This window comes from Arabidopsis lyrata (genome assembly GCF_000004255.2).
Source record: "Arabidopsis lyrata subsp. lyrata unplaced genomic scaffold ARALYscaffold_3, whole genome shotgun sequence".
NCBI lineage: Eukaryota > Viridiplantae > Streptophyta > Magnoliopsida > Brassicales > Brassicaceae > Arabidopsis > Arabidopsis lyrata.
In genome coordinates, this window is record NW_003302553.1 from 392,842 (window position 1) to 411,226 (window position 18,385).

General features: G+C 36.4%; 4 protein-coding genes across 5 annotated transcripts; 2 read left to right on the forward strand and 2 right to left on the reverse strand.

Annotated features, from left to right (window-relative positions):
- Positions 1–519: 519 nt before the first annotated feature.
- On the forward strand, positions 520–4,566 carry LOC9318267 (CSC1-like protein HYP1). Of its 2 annotated transcripts, none has more exons than XM_021030657.1 (11): positions 520–626; positions 847–1,233; positions 1,319–1,468; positions 1,547–1,610; positions 1,688–1,897; positions 1,980–2,159; positions 2,235–2,533; positions 2,619–2,895; positions 2,975–3,250; positions 3,637–3,870; positions 4,141–4,566. In XM_021030657.1, the coding sequence occupies exons 2-11, from the start codon at positions 953–955 to the stop codon at positions 4,267–4,269; spliced, it is 2,100 nt and encodes a 699-aa protein (XP_020886316.1). In that variant the 5' UTR covers positions 520–626; positions 847–952; the 3' UTR covers positions 4,270–4,566. The 2 variants fall into 2 exon arrangements, with proteins under 2 accessions (XP_020886316.1, XP_020886315.1); XM_021030656.1 differs by having other exon boundaries at positions 551–731.
- A 211-nt stretch (positions 4,567–4,777) lies between these two features.
- LOC9318268 (SNF1-related protein kinase catalytic subunit alpha KIN10) lies at positions 4,778–8,216 on the forward strand. The gene is made up of 11 exons (XM_002882155.2): positions 4,778–4,974; positions 5,409–5,595; positions 5,741–5,925; positions 6,024–6,206; positions 6,299–6,430; positions 6,562–6,747; positions 6,828–6,917; positions 7,024–7,107; positions 7,182–7,319; positions 7,414–7,647; positions 7,861–8,216. The coding sequence occupies exons 2-11, from the start codon at positions 5,412–5,414 to the stop codon at positions 7,972–7,974; spliced, it is 1,530 nt and encodes a 509-aa protein (XP_002882201.1). The 5' UTR covers positions 4,778–4,974; positions 5,409–5,411; the 3' UTR covers positions 7,975–8,216.
- A 780-nt stretch (positions 8,217–8,996) lies between these two features.
- Positions 8,997–12,153, reverse strand: LOC110230364 (probable serine/threonine-protein kinase At1g54610). The gene is made up of 8 exons (XM_021033025.1): positions 11,549–12,153; positions 11,159–11,443; positions 10,751–11,068; positions 10,425–10,655; positions 10,229–10,329; positions 10,039–10,147; positions 9,594–9,953; positions 8,997–9,518 (listed from the first exon to the last, which is right to left on the reverse strand). Exons 1-8 carry the CDS (start codon positions 11,906–11,908, stop codon positions 9,393–9,395), a joined length of 1,890 nt encoding a protein of 629 aa, XP_020888684.1. The 5' UTR covers positions 11,909–12,153; the 3' UTR covers positions 8,997–9,392.
- A 172-nt stretch (positions 12,154–12,325) lies between these two features.
- LOC9318269 (probable WRKY transcription factor 58) lies at positions 12,326–14,745 on the reverse strand. The gene is made up of 4 exons (XM_002884248.2): positions 14,205–14,745; positions 13,122–13,714; positions 12,885–13,031; positions 12,326–12,766 (listed from the first exon to the last, which is right to left on the reverse strand). The coding sequence occupies exons 1-4, from the start codon at positions 14,586–14,588 to the stop codon at positions 12,484–12,486; spliced, it is 1,407 nt and encodes a 468-aa protein (XP_002884294.1). The 5' UTR covers positions 14,589–14,745; the 3' UTR covers positions 12,326–12,483.
- Positions 14,746–18,385: the final 3,640 nt, after the last annotated feature.

The following is an 18,385-nucleotide window of genomic DNA, read 5'->3' on the forward strand; positions in this document are numbered from 1 at the left end:
AATTTTTTAACCTCATCGCTTCAAAGTTAAAACCATGAAAAAGAGGAGTTTACATATCATAGCAAGTCTCGTCCTTTGATGAATGTAATCTCTGTTTGACGGCGTTATTTGTTAATATGTCTTCGTTCAATATTGCGAACTTCTTTCTGGGAAACAAAGAGCAAAATTGAAAATCCAGAGATTGATTATGTGCTCTTTTACTTTCTTAGACCTTAGTTAACTTCTTAAATTTGAGCTTAGGAACTTCTTAATGGGCCTTTTTGTAAGCCCATTGATAAAGACAAGACCCCCTCAACGTAATTGTATTATTATCTTCTTAATTTGCTTTTAAATTGACATAAGAAGACTAATTATGAATAAAACTTTTTAATCCCTAATTTCAATTTAACTAGTAAAATCCATGTGTTGTCCAGCGGGTTATCAACCAAGCCAAAGTTCCGGATCCGGACCCAGTAAGCAAAATTTACGATTCTTTTTTTGAATCCCAATGCAAAAAATTTGGATATTTTAAATGCAATGGAAAAATCGAGAAAAATGGTATCGTGTCGCTTTAAGGACTTATTTATGTATATGGCCAGAGAGCTCAAACGAAGATCACCGCCTCGACTGATTCATCTTTTCTCTTGGTATTTTGATCGGAAAGCTTCAGCCTTTTGGAAAAATCGTCTCTTGATTTTTATTTGATCCAGATCAGAAAACGTTTGTTAGCTTGTAGATTTTCTGGGTTTATGGTATTACTATCACTTTAGCCTAGTACTCCCCATGTTTCTTCATTCGATTTCTTTTTTTTTTGTGTCAATTTACGCATATCTGATATCTTCTTCGTGTTGCTCACAAATTTTGCAGAAGATTGCATTGATTTACATTCTTGGCAGACTTCTCTTGGTCTAATAGACTAATACTAGGCTGAAACCAAACCTGTTGTTGGTTTACGAGGGCACAATTTAGAGTTATGCTTCTGTCAGCACTTTTAACTTCAGTGGGAATCAATCTTGGCCTCTGTTTTCTCTTCTTCACTTTGTATTCAATATTGAGAAAGCAGCCTAGCAATGTCACTGTATACGGTCCACGGCTTGTTAAAGACGGCAAATCTCAGCAGTCAAATGAGTTCAACCTCGAGAGGCTTTTGCCTACAGCTGGTTGGGTCAAAAGAGCATTGGAACCTACCAATGATGAAATCCTCTCCAATCTTGGCTTAGATGCTTTGGTCTTCATTCGTGTCTTTGTCTTCAGGTGATTGATTCATTTAGAATCTGCTTTAAGTTTGACTTTTTTTTTTGAACGAATGATGTGGGACTTCAACGCATTTTATTGGCAGTATACGAGTGTTTAGCTTTGCTTCTGTGGTTGGGATCTTTATACTTCTTCCAGTGAATTATATGGGCACCGAGTTTGAGGAGTTTTTCGACCTGCCAAAGAAGTCTATGGATAACTTCAGTATTTCTAATGTTAACGATGGATCAAATAAGTAAGAATTCGAAGCTATGCCTAAACCGTTCTTATTATCCTTAACCAGTTTCTTATGCTTGTATGTGTTTCGCTTCAGGCTGTGGATCCACTTTTGCGCAATATACATCTTCACGGCAGTTGTTTGCTCTCTACTTTACTATGTGAGAAGCCTTCTGTTTTGTCCTTTTATTCTGCTTCTTTGCGCCTATATAAAATAATGTTTGGACTATCTTTGCAGGAGCACAAGTACATTTTAACAAAGCGGATTGCTCATCTTTATTCATCCAAGCCTCAGCCACAAGAATTTACAGTTCTGGTCAGTGGCGTCCCTCTTGTATCTGGGAACACTATTAGTGAGACAGTAGAAAACTTTTTCAGGGAATATCATTCTTCCTCGTATCTTTCTCATATAGTTGTTCATCGGACAGACAAGTTAAAAGTTCTCATGGTAAGCTTCTACCTACTAAGGATTCTATAAGGCCTTACCTTTTTGATATTTCTGGATTTCATATATCTGTTTATATTTGTAGAATGATGCTGAGAAGCTGTACAAGAAGCTTACACGAGCAAAATCCGGAAGCATATCTCGCCAGAATTCTAGGCGGGTTGGGTTTTTAGGAATGTTTGGGAATAATGTTGACGATTACCAAAAGAAGCTTGAGAAGTTAGAAGGTGACATGAGATTGAAACAGTCTTTATTAGCAGGAGAGGTGAGAATTAGTCTTTGTGTGACTAATTGCATTCTTCAACATATTTATTCCTTTTTTTTTGGCAAACCCTTTTAGGAAGTTCCAGCGGCTTTTGTTTCCTTTAGGACAAGACATGGTGCTGCAATAGCAACAAACATTCAGCAAGGAATAGATCCAACACAATGGCTAACTGAGGCAGCCCCGGAGCCTAAAGATGTTCATTGGCCATTTTTCACTGCATCGTTTGTGAGAAGATGGATCTCCAATGTAGTGGTGCTCGTGGCTTTCGTAGCTCTTTTAATCCTATACATTGTCCCTGTTGTATTGGTTCAAGGTCTTGCTAATCTTCACCAGTTAGAGACTTGGTTCCCTTTTCTAAAAGGCATATTAAATATGTAAGTAAAGCCGTATTTTGATAAAGATGGTTCTTTGTTTCAGTTGAACAACTACAAAATCTTTTTTTTTTTCTTATGAATGCAGGAAAATCGTGAGTCAAGTGATTACGGGATATCTTCCGAGTCTAATTTTCCAGCTTTTCCTTCTTATAGTACCACCCATTATGCTTCTACTTTCCTCAATGCAAGGATTCATTTCTCATAGCCAGATCGAGAAATCGGCATGTATCAAGCTTCTAATCTTTACCGTATGGAACAGTTTCTTTGCAAATGTACTGTCCGGATCTGCTCTTTATCGTGTTAATGTGTTCCTTGAACCTAAGACTATTCCTCGTGTGCTTGCTGCAGCTGTGCCAGCACAGGTAAAGAACACAAAATATAGTATTGAGGTTTCCGGAATTTCTTTTTCTGACCATGAGTCATGTTTAATCATTGGTGCAGGCATCGTTCTTTGTATCTTATGTTGTGACCTCTGGATGGACTGGTTTATCATCAGAGATCCTCCGTTTGGCTCCTCTTCTTTGGAGTTTTATAACAAAACTTTTCGGCAAGGAAGATGACAAAGAATTTGAGGTTCCTTCAACTCCTTTCTGTCAAGAAATCCCAAAGGTTCTATTTTTTGGACTTCTCGGTATAACGTACTTCTTCCTTTCGCCATTGATACTACCGTTCTTGTTGGTCTACTATTGTCTTGGATATGTCATCTACCGCAACCAGGTAACCTAACCAATCTTAATCTTCAGCTTTTCTATGTAGAGAGTTTATAATAATTTAATATCTAAAATGATTTCAATTGGATTCTCGTGGAGTCAATTATAACTCTGATAAAGCCATATAGGAATCTGCTCTGTAATATATGAATCAGCTACACATATTTTTGTTATATGGAATCTCACTTTTATCTTCTCTTTATGTGTATTCCCTTTTCTAGATTCTAGAATAGCATCTTTAAAACCGAAAGTATTGTTTTGGAGCTTAAGTCATGACATAAACGTTACATCAAGAATCCATTTTCTCGTCACTTAATTTGTTTTCTTCTTAATGAATTCACTGTAACTTGGTGATAGTAATAACTTCACCTTTTTGGTCCTTTTGTGCTGCAGCTCCTAAACGTATATGCGGCCAAGTATGAAACTGGTGGAAAGTTTTGGCCAATAGTACACAGCTACACTATCTTCTCTTTGGTACTAATGCACATTATTGCAGTCGGATTATTTGGGCTTAAAGAGCTTCCAGTGGCATCTTCTTTAACAATTCCCCTTCCGATTCTGACCGTCCTTTTCAGCATTTACTGCCAAAGACGGTTTTTACCAAATTTCAAATCTTATCCTACCCAGGTAAAGGCTTTAGAGAATCAGTTACTCATATTATAACCATCTTGATCCAACGGTAGGAATGTAGCTAGATACTCTTTTATCAGAACTATTCCTAACCAAAACAAAACAAAACAAACAGAATATGATGTATAGTCCTTAGGATTTAGCCTGGATGAAGAACCTTTTGCAGTCTCAAATATGAATCTTAGTATAAAGTCTATGCTTCTGTTATATTACAGCTTCTTCTCATAACCTTAATATGGTGATGTATTGATGTTTTTCCTTTCGCAGTGTCTAGTAAACAAAGACAAAGCAGACGAGAGAGAGCAAAACATGTCTGAATTCTATTCGGATCTCGTTGTTGCTTACCGAGATCCTGCACTTCCGGCATCACAGAACTCACGAGACATCTCACCTTAAGATCCTCCGCTTCTCCATTCTCGTCAAGCCTGAGAAGAAACCTTTTTACTTGAGCTTTTGAAGTTTGCTTATGTTGATTGAAGCTGTTAGCTTTACTATACCTGGTTCAATACATGAAAGAACACACTAAACCGGTTGTCTTGTACATTGGGTCTTAACCGAGAATCAACCGGTTTTTGTATTATAGTATATACTCTTTAGCTTGTGTAAAAAAAAAGGAAAGAGTTTATGTCAGTGTTTCTCTAAACCGGTTTAAGACGGTACAAACCTTTTGAAAGTTGCCAAAACAAAACGTAATGATTTAAAGTAAATTATTTAGTAACCACAAGTGTCTTTTAGGCTTTTAGCTAAACAGAGAATATTTAGCAAAAAGATGAAAGATGATGACTCGATGCCACGTCCCTATAGGGGTAATTATTGTAATTAAGCGTAACTCTGGGGGTAATTTAGTTAGAGAGTAACCCGTTTATGGAAACAAAAATCAAATAATTTCTTTTGTTACTTGCGCCTTATAGGCTACAACAAGCAACGAGAGAGAGAGAAGAAGAATCTCTGAATAATTTCTGGGTTTAAGCTGATCTCTGGATTTTCTTCAATTTCGAATCTCAATTTTAATCTTCTGATATTATTTAGCTCAGAAATTTTAGGGCTTTTTTTTGTGTGTCTTCTTGCTGCATTTTTCGGCCTCCGCCTTTTTAATTATTGGTAAGTTTCGATATCTCTCAATCTTCTAATTTCGGAAATAAAAAATTCTGGCTTTTTAATGTTAACTTGGCAAATCGGGTGTGCTTGAAATCACCATTTCTGAATCGGGTACGAGAGATCCATTACTAGTGCGATTGAATATTATTAGGGTTCTTATTCCGAATTGGGGATAGTTTGAAAATTGCTATTTTAAGCTCTCTTCTTAGTGTTGCTTAATTCTGGTTTTGGATTGGATAGAAAAGGGTTTACTCGATTACCTACTAAATTTTTGGTTTTTATTCACTATCCAGTTCTTATTCTCGCTAGATGAGTGAAATTTAATCTCCAATTCTCTTTCTGCAACCGATCCATCTCAGTTTGTGTCTTGTGTAGTAGATCTAATACAACTCTTTTTTTGGCTTTGGCTCTTTTTTCGGTTTTATACTTTTGTGTAGAAGATGGATGGATCAGGCGGTAGAAGTGGGGTAGAATCGATACTACCAAATTACAAGCTTGGGAGAACTCTTGGTATTGGTTCCTTTGGTAGGGTGAAGATAGCTGAGCATGCATTGACAGGACATAAAGTTGCTATCAAGATCCTCAATCGTCGCAAAATCAAGAACATGGAGATGGAGGAGAAAGGTACATTTTTGTGTATCCTCCTTACTTATCTTGATTGAAATTTGTTATGGTTGTGACTTTACGATGCTGTGGTATATAGTAGCTTATTTTTCATCTACCTTTAATTGAACTTATTTGGTGTTCGCTTCTGTTGTATTTGATGCAGTGAGGAGAGAGATCAAAATCTTGAGACTATTTATGCATCCTCACATCATCCGTCTCTATGAGGTTATAGAGACTCCGACAGATATTTATCTTGTCATGGAGTATGTGAACTCTGGTGAGCTATTTGACTACATTGTAGAGAAGGGTAGATTGCAGGAGGATGAGGCGAGGAACTTCTTTCAGCAGGTATGTTTTTTTTTTTTATCAACAGGTAACTTTCCAAGCAACCATATTATTTGAAGTATATTTGAGAGCTAAAAATTAGCTACTTGGCTTTGATGTAGATAATATCGGGAGTGGAATACTGCCATCGAAATATGGTGGTTCACAGAGACCTCAAGCCTGAAAATTTGCTTTTGGACTCTAAATGCAATGTAAAGATTGCTGATTTTGGCCTGAGCAATATAATGCGAGATGGTCATTTTTTGAAGACAAGTTGTGGAAGTCCAAATTATGCGGCTCCAGAGGTAAGTGCTTCAGCCTTCAGGTATCTGAGGAGCACTATAAGTAGGCTTGTTTCAAATGATAAGTTATAATCGAGATCTGTAAATTGTTTCAGGTAATTTCGGGCAAATTATATGCTGGACCTGAAGTAGATGTCTGGAGCTGTGGTGTGATACTCTACGCTCTTCTCTGTGGGACGCTTCCATTTGATGATGAAAACATTCCCAACCTTTTTAAGAAGATTAAGGTACAGCAAACGACGTCCTGTTAATCGACCTTTTTGTTCTCTTTCGTCTATGTGAACTAATTCTTGAATTTGGTTTTTTTTATTTCTTATCACCGCTTGAGTGTAATTTGTTTTCACTTTTTGTCCTTTAGGGAGGGATATATACATTACCTAGCCATTTATCTGCTGGTGCTAGAGATTTGATCCCCCGGATGCTTGTAGTTGACCCCATGAAACGAGTATCCATCCCTGAGATCCGGCAACACCCTTGGTTCCAAGCTCACCTTCCGAGGTATTTAGCTGTTCCTCCTCCAGATACAGTGCAACAGGCAAAAAAGGTAAACCTTACGTATCTACTCTAATTTTCATTAGAGATTGTCTCTATTCCCATTTTCGATAAAAGCGGCTTCATTTGTAGATTGACGAGGAGATTCTCCAAGAAGTTATCAATATGGGATTTGACAGAAACCACCTCATTGAATCTCTCCGCAACCGGACCCAGAATGATGTATGTGTTTCCCAGCCTCTTGTTCATTTGCTGTTTCTTTTATTTCAAAGGTAAAAAATTCCATCGGAAGGTCTTAAATACTGAATTGTTACCGACTGTCTTCCAGGGCACTGTGACATACTATCTGATACTGGACAATCGTTTCCGTGCCTCTAGTGGTTATCTCGGGGCCGAGTTTCAAGAGACCATGGTGGGTGTTTATTGTCCCTTTCGACTGTAGCAAAAAGATCTTTGAAGTAATACTTGAATGTTTAATTTAATTAGGAAGGTACTCCCCGTATGCATCCAGCAGAAAGTGTCGCTTCACCTGTTAGCCATCGGCTTCCAGGATTGATGGAATATCAAGGAGTTGGCTTGAGATCTCAATACCCTGTTGAAAGAAAATGGGCTCTTGGACTTCAGGTTTTGATATTTTCTATACTTATGCGATAAAGACTTGAGCTTTTGATATATACCTGACTAGTTTGATCGATAATATAATCACGTGATCCAACAGTCTCGGGCTCATCCCCGTGAAATAATGACGGAAGTCCTGAAAGCCCTGCAAGATTTGAATGTGTGTTGGAAGAAGATAGGGCACTACAACATGAAGTGCAGATGGGTTCCTAACAGCACAGATGGTATGCTCAGTAACTCGATGCACGATAGCAACTACTTTGGAGACGAGTCCAGCATAATAGAGAACGATGCAGCTGTTAAGTCGCCAAATGTTGTCAAGTTTGAAATTCAGGTAAATCCTCTTCTCCACTTCATGATAGCACACATATCGGTTTCCCGCGTACCACATTGTTTCTGATGTGATTTCGAGTGAAATAAAGCTTTGTATTTTAGTGTCCATGGCCATATAGAAACTGACATAGAACTAGAGTCAATCTCTTGAATCTAACTATCAATCAATACTTTCTGGGCTTGATAATGTTTGTTGTTGTTGATGGTGAAACAGTTGTATAAAACTCGGGACGACAAGTATCTACTGGATTTGCAGAGAGTACAAGGTCCTCAGTTCTTGTTCTTGGATCTCTGTGCTGCTTTTCTTGCTCAGCTCCGAGTCCTCTGAATACTAAACCGGACCTCTTCAAGAATAATCCCCGCTTCTTCTTTCTCTTTTCTTCTTCGTCTAAGAAATATTCAGTAAAGTTAGTTTTTTTTTTCTATTCTTGTGCTATACTTAAATAACCTCTTTTTTAACTTAAATGTAAGACGGGACAACTCGAGTAAAAAAAAAAAGAACAACTTTGTACATACATAGCTTGTGGTTCATTATGTCACATATTGATTTTCGTTTTTGTTTTGAAACTCCATATTGATTGGAATCAATACGTTAATGGAGAGACTTTTGACAAAATAAAAAAAACAATAAACGAAAGATATGTAAATTAGTCCTTGAAAAACAATCAGTTTATTAAACAAATAGCATTGTGTTTTATCTTTGTTTTTCTAGTATTTTTATTATCAATGAATCTTTAGTTTACCACTATAATCTTCGATGCGTGAGCAGATTACCCACCCATCACCATTGCGGTATACGTCACTGAGTCAAAGCGTTTTTCCGAAAGTAGTTTATAGTTTTGTTGGATTACAAGTACATTTAGTGTGTTTGCTTAAGATATACTTTTCTACAATAGACATTAGACAATGTTATAGCTTTGAAATGTGGTCAAGAAATGTATTGAAAGTTCAAATATTTATTTTGAAGACCTATAGATTTGATCATTTGAGATAGTAAATCCCCAAATCTTTACTCATGATTGACAATCCAGCAGCCAAAGCTATAAGTTTATGTATATTACGATATTCTTCATAGTTTTCATTTGTGTAAATCTATATTGAATTAAAAACATCACCAACTACTTAATTGAAAAATATCCTACAAAAATATGCAATCAAGTATTTAACTAAATGTCTAAATCTAATTCTCGACTCTTCACTATGCATGTAGTTTACACGCTCGGCTGTGTTGATCTTTAACTAAAAATTAACTTTCAAATTTTTGTTTTTGTTATAAGCATTCATATGTAGGCTTAGGGATTATCTTTTGGGTTAATGAAAAGTTCCCTATTTAATTAATTTATTTATGTATAATTTCAACTAACTAATCTTCTCATTAGGAAAGTTTGAAGAACACATTTGTTACATATCCAAAAAACTAGGGGCTATACAAATTCAAAAACAAGCCCAAAAGAATTTCAAAAGTTTCCAACGTGTGGTTTACCTACCAGTTAATCTTCTCCTGCAAAAAAAAAGCACATCAAAGTGTGTGATAAACTCTCACAAAAATACAAGGAAATTTGTAAAAAAAAATATATACAAAATTATATTTTCGTAAACCTGAAATTGAATAATTTCATACTGACTTGGGCTTTTTTTTTAATGAAAAATTAAACAAATATGGACTACAAATCATGATGGTAGGTAAAAAAATGTATATATCCTTGGCTGAAAATTCTGGTAATTTAATTTGTTTTTCCCCAAATTTTAACCTCTCTCTATTCGTGGTGGTCTTCGAACACCAACTCTAACATCACTTTCAGTCCTCCGTAATATTTCATTCATCCCATTTGTTTGAAAAATCTTCGGATTCGCCCCAAGATTTGTCAAATCCTGCAAGATTTTATCATAATTAAAATTGAATTCCAACTACCGGTTTAGATGGAACCGGGGTTCTATTTGACTTACCGTATCTTCTTCTGTTTTCTTGTGATTCACGCCAGAGAACAACAACACATCAGAAGAGTCCAGAGAAACGTGCGGCCTAAGAAACGGTTTGTCTTCGTTTATCGTTAACCCGAAAGTGTTCTTAGCAAAAGCCATGCTCATCCCACTCACGTGGCTCGCAGATCCTGCGGGCTGGTTATAAGTCAGCGTTGAAGCTACGTCGTTTTCTTTCCTCTTCTTTGTCCCTGCCCATGCGAACCCGCTCGCTGGTGCCGTGGTTTGAGACAAACTGTTGTACGGAAACTCGCTTCGTGTGGTCGCCTGAGACGTCTCTGACGGCGTCTGGACAGCAATTTCCGTTTCGGCTTCCTTCTTTGTTTCCTGCAGAAATAATGAACAAAATTACAAATATCGAACCGGGAAATAGACTCAGCGGTTTATTCCGGTACATGAAACACCAAAATACCTGGTGGGTTGGTAATCTGCTGAGATTTGTAGGCTCTTTGACTGTTCTACGAGATTTACCCAATTTCTTTGTTGCCAAGTTATCTCTTTTCTTGATACTAACTCTTCTCCTGCATAACAAAGTTTCAATCTCTCAACACATGCAACCAAGTATATTTCTACAGAGCTGGCGAAAACCGATTGATTGATACCTTCTTTGAAGTTCTTCGCGGTATTTAGCATCCATTTCTTTATTAGGAGGATACTTAGGTAGTGTCGATGGATCGCAAACATAAGGCTGTGTGTTAAAGTACTGAAGAACAACAACAAACCACAGAGAAGACAAAAGAGTTTCAGCTTATTTGATTAGAGTACATGCTAGGGTTTCGTTTAGTAAGATTTTTTCACCTCTGACATAAGAGCAGAAGAAGCAGTTCCTCGTTTCTCAGGATCAATAGACAATAGACTCTCCAATAGATTAATCGCGGTTTTCGGAAACTCATCAAATCTTTCTCGCAGACAACCCTCATATTGATGTTGTGGTCTAAACATCTTAGTTTGAGGATGAAGTTTGTTCTTTTCCCAGAATTCTTCATCTGGTGATCCAGAGAGTTTATAAATCTTGTGAAGTTGTTCAATCTACAGAGAATTAACACAAATAAAACATTCAGAAAAAGGAGAGCATTTTCTGTGGAATGAATAATATAAATCTATCAGTTTAGTCCCTTTCTCACCTCTGTTCTTCCTTTAAGAAGTGGTCTTCCGGTAAGAATCTCCGCGAAAACACAACCAACACTCCAAAGATCGACTGATACGCTATAACTTGTTGAACCCATTAGAAGTTCTGGTGCACGGTACCATAATGTCACAACTCGACTCGTCAACTGATTCTTGTTTCTTGGTGTTACAATGTTGGCTAATCCAAAATCAGCTAGCTTTAAAACTCCTTTGTTATTCACCAGAATGTTTGCGGCTTTAATGTCTCTGTGCATAATCCCTCGTAGATGACAATGTTCTACTCCCCACAGCAGTTGCTTCATGTAGCATTTGATCTGAAAACGAAATTAGGGTTTGTCAGAATAAAGAAACAGAGTCACTTGCAGGAGAGGTCAGGGTTTTGTGTGTGCGTGTGTCTCTATTGCCTGTGCCTCGGTGAATTTGATGTCGGGAGATGAACATAAGCCTTCGAGATCGTGTTCCATATAATCAAACACAAAGTACATGCTGTTTGAATTCCTTGATGCGATGATCCCTTCGAGTTTCATAATGTTGGGATGATCTAATCTTCTCAAAATCATGATTTCTCTCGCTATGAATCTTATATTTTCTGTTTCAAAATTTTGGACCCGTATTTTCTTTAAAGCCATAACTCGTCCCGTCGATACCTCACAAGCCCGGAACACGTTGCTATACGTCCCTTGCCCGATCTAAGATTTTCAAAGAAATGTCAAAATTTAATTGTTGGGATCATAGATAGGGTTGTTTCTTGTCTCGCAAGAAAATGTAATGACCTGTGGTTAGGATTATTTTACCTTCTCTCTTTTCTCGAAGTCTTCGGCACGTAGTGGAACCCACCCATGAACGGCCTCGGGTGCGGCGGAGCTGAGCCAGGAGGGCCAACCAGCCGCCACCTGCTCTGCCTCTACATTGCTGTGCGGCAAGCCCGATCTCAGGCTAACACTGGTCGTCCTCGATCTTGGAGCATCATCGTCATTGTTACGATGTTTTTTCGGAGATGAGTTGACGACACGGCGGTGAGATGGTGGACCGGGAAGAACATGGCGGTTATGATGATCTTGGGGATGACTTCGGTGAACGGTGGTGTCCAAGCGACGGCGGAGAGGGCGTGGAGGACCCACCGGAGAAGAATGCTTGGAGTTGAAGCAACCCATAATAAATTAATTGTCAGAGGAGAGTTTCCGGGCGGCGTGAGTATCGACCCGGGTCGGGTAAACGGGTCCAACGCAGGGAGGGCAATCCCCGCATTAGACCATAGAGAAACGAAAATAAAGGAGAAAAAAAACAAAAAATTGAAGAAAAATAGTTTTTGTTGTAAAATAGAGAAGAGAACCGAATCGAGAGAGAGATAATCACGGACAATTCGACAATCCTCCTTAAACGTTGGAAGAGAAAAGAGACAAGAAACCAAATATTTTTCTTTTGTAATTTAAAATAGATTTATCTTATACACTGACAAAAAACGAAAATATTTTACTTAATTTTGAAGGGAAAAAAACAGCAATGAAAAAATAATCTATATGTTACACTGATTAGATACAAAATAATAAATTCATAATTTAAGAAGAAGAAAAAAAAAACAAATTTCTTTCTTTAGTCAAAAGCATGCACTCAATTCACATCACACATGTTATACAAGTCATCAATATGTAGTAGCCCGGTTCAGAATCAATCACCAAGCGGCTAAACCAATCCTAAATAATCAATCTCGAAATCTTCGGTTTTAAAGTCAAATTGTGATTTTCTCTTCTTTCAACCTCAAAAGAACCGGAGATTGGCCAGTGTTATTATTGTTACCAAAACTCATATGTTGTTGCATATTGTTCCCCGACATTGATCTCATACGATGGTGGTCAGACGTCCCCGCCGCAGCTGCGGTACCGTTTCTAGCGGCAGGGACATCGTGGTTGTGTTTACCTTCGTAAGTTGTAATCACAGCCTTAGCATCCGTTGAAGCTCTCTCTACATGTTTACGGACTGTACAATTTGGCGTTGTACATTTATAATAGCTCCTAATATTACCAAAACAAAACGAGTATTAAAACAAAATTAATGTGAAATAATGTATACAATAATCAAAATTATTTCTCTATAGCTAGATTCAATAAGCGCAACCCTAAGTATTAGTACCTCGGATGGGGATTTCCTTTGACAACTTTTTGTCCGTACTTGCGCCATCTATAGCCATCATCGAGAAGATCGACTTCACTTTTTGTCTGAACGATAATCTTAGGCTCAGTCACCGTCCGGTGAGTCGTCGACACACCGTCTATTTTTCTATAATCCCAATATTAAATATTTAATTGGAAATGCCATGAACATTATACTATGTATAATATATTAATCACATGCACAATTCTACTATACCTTATCTTTGAAGCCGGAAAATCATCGTCGTCATCATCATCATTGTTATCCTCTTCATGATCCTTACCATAACCACTATCATCACTAGATTCCATCATTTGCCCTGCACCACCAACGAAATGAATATCACCAACCTCAGTGGAATCTCTGCCTCCACCGCCACGGCGATTCTGAGGCCTCTCGTGATCATGTTGACCCTTGTAAATTATCTGAGTGATCTGTCCATCCGATGACCGTTCAACTTTCTTCTTAACCGGACAGTTAACATGTGTACATTTGTAATAACTCCTTGGATATTCACACCCTTTGATCGGCTTCTGTCCGTACTTCCTCCAGTTATAACCGTCATCCGCCGGTTTATCAACATTCACCACGTTATACGACCGGTTATTATTGTTATTATTCCCCGGATTATTGTAGTGGTTTCTAGCTCTTTGATCGGCTTGCGTCGACACTTCGAATGATTGACGGCCATGGACGGCGGTGGATGTAGATGGCGGCATATGATGAGGAAATGTGTCTGGTCGTGGTGGACCTGGTGGTTGCTGTTGCGGCTGTGGCTGCGAGTGGACAAAGCCGGTCTGGGCTGGCGCCTGCAGCATTTAATATCATACGAATCGATTTAGTCTATACTAATACGAAAAAGGAAATTTATATTAAAAAAAATGCTGGTTTGATACTACTAACAATGTCCAAACAAGGTTGTAGCTAGTGTGGCTGAAAAAAAAAGAAAACAAGGTTGTAGTGTATTGATTTATACTATTGGTGCCGCATTTTTCCAAGTATTAGACGATTGAGTGTACGAGTTTTAAAATAGACCATGATATTTTGTTAAGAACTAAGTAAATGTGAAGTATGAATATATTTAGTAATTGGATCATATATACACATACAACTCTAGATTGGTGAATTTTTTTTTCCCCTTTTCTGTGTTGTTCTATTGCTAACGACTGTGACTATCAATAAACTCTACAAAAAATTTCTTTAGCAAAATTCAATTGGGTTGAGGTTTTTTTTTTGGAACAATAATAGGGTTTAGTAAAGCCTTTATTAATTAATCAAGGATCATAAAGAATTAATAACCTGAGGAGGAAAGAACATGGGAGAGGTGAGAAGACTAGAAGGGCTGAAACCAGAAGGGATTGTAAACATAGGACCTCCTCCGGCGAACATCCCCGCCGTTGAACGTCCTCCGCCACCAGGAGAAACCGACATAGCTCCGGCAAGAAGCTGAGAAAACGACGTTGTCCGTTGGTTATCCGGCGTCAAGACGTCAGGGAAGTTGTCAACGAACAACGACGAGACAAAAGAAAGTGGTCCTGGGCTCAGACTAAGCCCATCTCCACCGCCAAAGAAATACGCCGCCGTTTCGATCGCAGGAGGTCTTTGGGGAACTGTAATCGTGGGTCTTGTTGGCGCCACTAACGTCGTCGTTCTTATCGAAGATACATCGTCTTCAACCGCCATTTTCTGATATTAATCTCAACCTTTGTAGATCTCTCTAGATATGGATATTACTGTGTGTATATATATAGAGAGAAACAAAGAGACAAGAGTCTTCTGTTTCAATGTCTGATTTTCTTAGATCGATTTCGTGCAGCCTTGACATTTGTGTTCAAAAGTCTACGGGCTAAACATGGAATTTCTTTAATAACAATATTATTACTAATTTATTGTGGTCCAATCTCCCTGTTCCTAATTTCGCATTTAAGCTATTTTTTATTAGTCTCTTATGAAAAATAATTCAACTTGCATCTTTTATTATTAAATTATTTGTTTAACAGGTTGATGGAATACCCAAATTTTTGGTGTTTAACTTGTAAAAGTCACCTTAGATGCTATTTGTACATTAACATATAGTAAATTTTGTGGACCGACAATATATATTAGGATGTTAACTAGACTTTTTCAGTTTTTCTTCTTGTAAAGTTGAAGTTAATTATATTTGAGTGAACCATATTCAATACTTTATTTATATTGGCCATGTTCTTTTCACAATCGTGCGACTCTCATCAGCGACCAATTTTTTAAAACTGAGTTTTTTTTGTTTTTATTTTATATCTTGTAATTATGAGTCTTTTTAAAGGCATAAATGTAAATTTAATAAACTCCTAATTAAACAATATTTTTCTGTTGAAGAAGATGATAAAATTGCAGAGATCTGTAAACCTCGATGATGGAAATTTGAAACCTAGAGATAATCGCTTTTTGAAATTAAGGGTTGGGTTGTGTCGCCGTTTTTTCCGGCGACTGTAAAATTTCACGTCGTAGCGACAGAAAATATAAGAGACGAAGAAGAGATGAAAAAAACTTAAAAGATAATTGAGGTGACAAATCAGTCGCACAGTGGGAATCGCACGCTCTTGAAAAGAACAGGGCCAATCAAATTCAGAAAATTCAAGTTGATGTCACGAGTGACGAGTCTTATAATCCATGTTAATCTCTCACACATATAATACAACGATAATCATCAGAAGATACAAATCTAGATCATAGTGAAATACAATAATATAGTTGCCGCACGACTTTAGTCATCGATACTGTATGTTACACCGTTCGAATCATTATGAGTATTTTCCCTGTGACTAAACTGAAATTTTGAAGCTGAAAATTGTCAAAAGACTCAAAATCGAAATATACTAGTATATCTGATTATACAGATCTAATCTCTGTGATATTAAATGTCACAATGAATAATAACGTAATTCTGGTAATATTCGGGCAACGATTTGCGTTTCATTAAATTATGTTTTTCGGGTTTGCTGAAACAAAACATAACTAGTACCTGCGTTGCATGTTCTTCAGAATGTTGAGAGAATTAAAGGAATCAACTTAAACTAATTAACTGACATTTGTTTTTGCAATTAGTATTTCTATTTGATTGTTTTTTGACACCTAAGGGACAGCCTATTGATACCTTATTAATAACGGAAATTATCAGTTCCATTTTCTTAAATCATATTCCCATATATTTATAATTAAATTTATAATTTGATCGACAATCAGAATTTTGATTTTAGTTTCACCCAATATGAAGTTATTATTGACGCAGCAGAAAAGGAAGCAATCAAGTATATTGAAACTTTTTCCTGAAACTAAATAAAAACATTAACAAAGGTTTGACATTTCTTGATATACCGTATATATTACGGTATCCAAATGACTAAGACGTTTAGTTAAACTCAAGACGAGAAGGGTCAAGAAGAATTGTAACCTGGTTTTAGATAATTTTAACATAAAGAAATTGAAATCTATGTTTGCAAGAAAATAGTCAAATTTAGAAATATATCCTAAAACTGGGGTTAGATCATTTTAATATCTTAAACATTTTGGTGTATGAAGAAACATGGGGAAACAAAAATCTTATGACTAAAAAAACCTTCAAGAGCTGTTTATTTTGTCGGGACGTGTGGTTGACTTTTGGATAAGGGTCAAGCTATTATCTAATTAATTTAGGCCCTTTACATAGTCGAAAATCTGAAAAGTACCACACGAACAATCATTTAAAATTGAAAGTGAATTCTTTTATGGGTTTGAACTATAAAATTAAACATCTTCAAATGCTCAAATCTCGTAGTCAGATTAGTTTACAATCACGTCATTTTCGATGTGATGAACAAATGATACAATTTAAACTGCCAGCTTTAGTCAATAAACTAAAATAGTCTAGCTAGCTGGTTATTTTTAATTGTTTTCTGGCTATCTACGAAATTTTTAATTTAATCCATAAAAAAAATCTAGGGTTTTGATAGGTTTAGGTGTCTAATCATGGTGCCCACAGCTGTTTGAGAGATGACTATATTAAACCCTAATCAGGGTTAAATGTAATATATTAGTTTTGCATAGTAGACTACTAGTATTAGTGTATTACTAACAGTTTGGAAGGAAAGATGACAAAAAAAAAAAAAAACTGTTTGGAAGAAAGTACATATTAAGAGCCACAAATATTATTTCTTCAAAATATATAGGTGCACAACAAAAAGGGGATGTTCTTCAAAATCAACGTAAGAGACTTGAATCATGATTTCAACAATATGTCTTATGGATTTGCAATATATATTGTCGAAATCTAGACCAAAATTTCTTATCATCAACAAAATTAGTTACTCGCAAAATATTCAACACATATAATCCTTTTTTTTTGGGTCAACTTAAACACATACATAAAGACGAAGGAAAAGGATCAAATAAGTAAAGAAGTAAGAATACTAGTTTTTGGTGTTTCATATAGAAAGACCTTTGGTTTATCCACAACTGATTATTTTTACCCATTACACCATCAAACGAATGTGTACATAGATCGCAGAGATAGTGTGGCCATCCTTACGCAAATAAAACTCGAATTAAAAATAAATAAGAAAATTAGCCAAGAAAAATAAATAAAACAAGTTGAGCAAAAAGGCGACTTGAAGATGGAGAAAAGGGTGGTCGTTGAGAGGACACTAAAAGGATAAACGTGTTCCCAAACATCCTTTTGTCTTTGATGTCATGTGGCAATGCGACCAACTTGCAACTTATTATATCACCTACATGACAAAAACTTCAATTATTGGAACATTTTAGTTACTTTCTCATTTCTCTTACATTCGTATATTATCTAAAGACCATTCTCTGATAAGTATCGGTGTATATATACCATTTTCATAAAAATTTAACCAAGGTACTTTAATTAATTTGGATTCGAATCTAGCGGAAATAAAACTACCACTTTCCAACTGATTAGAAATTTAGAAAACAATCAGTTTATTATAGGTTCATCAGCTGTTTGGGTTTGTCGATAACGAAATCTAGATATTTTTTTGAATTTAGTTTGTGTAGAAGTGAGCAATTTTTTTTTTTTTTTTTTACAGCAAATTAAGCTAATTCTTATATGTACGTGTGGAATCTCAACAACTGATAGATCAAGTGTTATAAAGAAAATATTTATATGAACGTGGAAATATGATCAACTGATAAAACAAGTGAAATGTTCTAACATTTCGTTTTCACTTTTCACACGTTTATTTCATAAAAATGTCTAACCATACCAAAAATGTGTGGTTCAAGCAACTAGTGTTAAATGATCTTTCGGATAAATTTTGTACTAGTTAATTAAGTGAAACATCAGATACTGTACATATATTGTCGGTACCATTGGCCAAATTCATCTGTATTTGCATTTATTGATTCTTGAAATAAATATACATATTTTGTCATCAATCAAACATACATATATTATATCATCTACATGAACGTGTTGCATAATAGTGACAACTACCAATTAT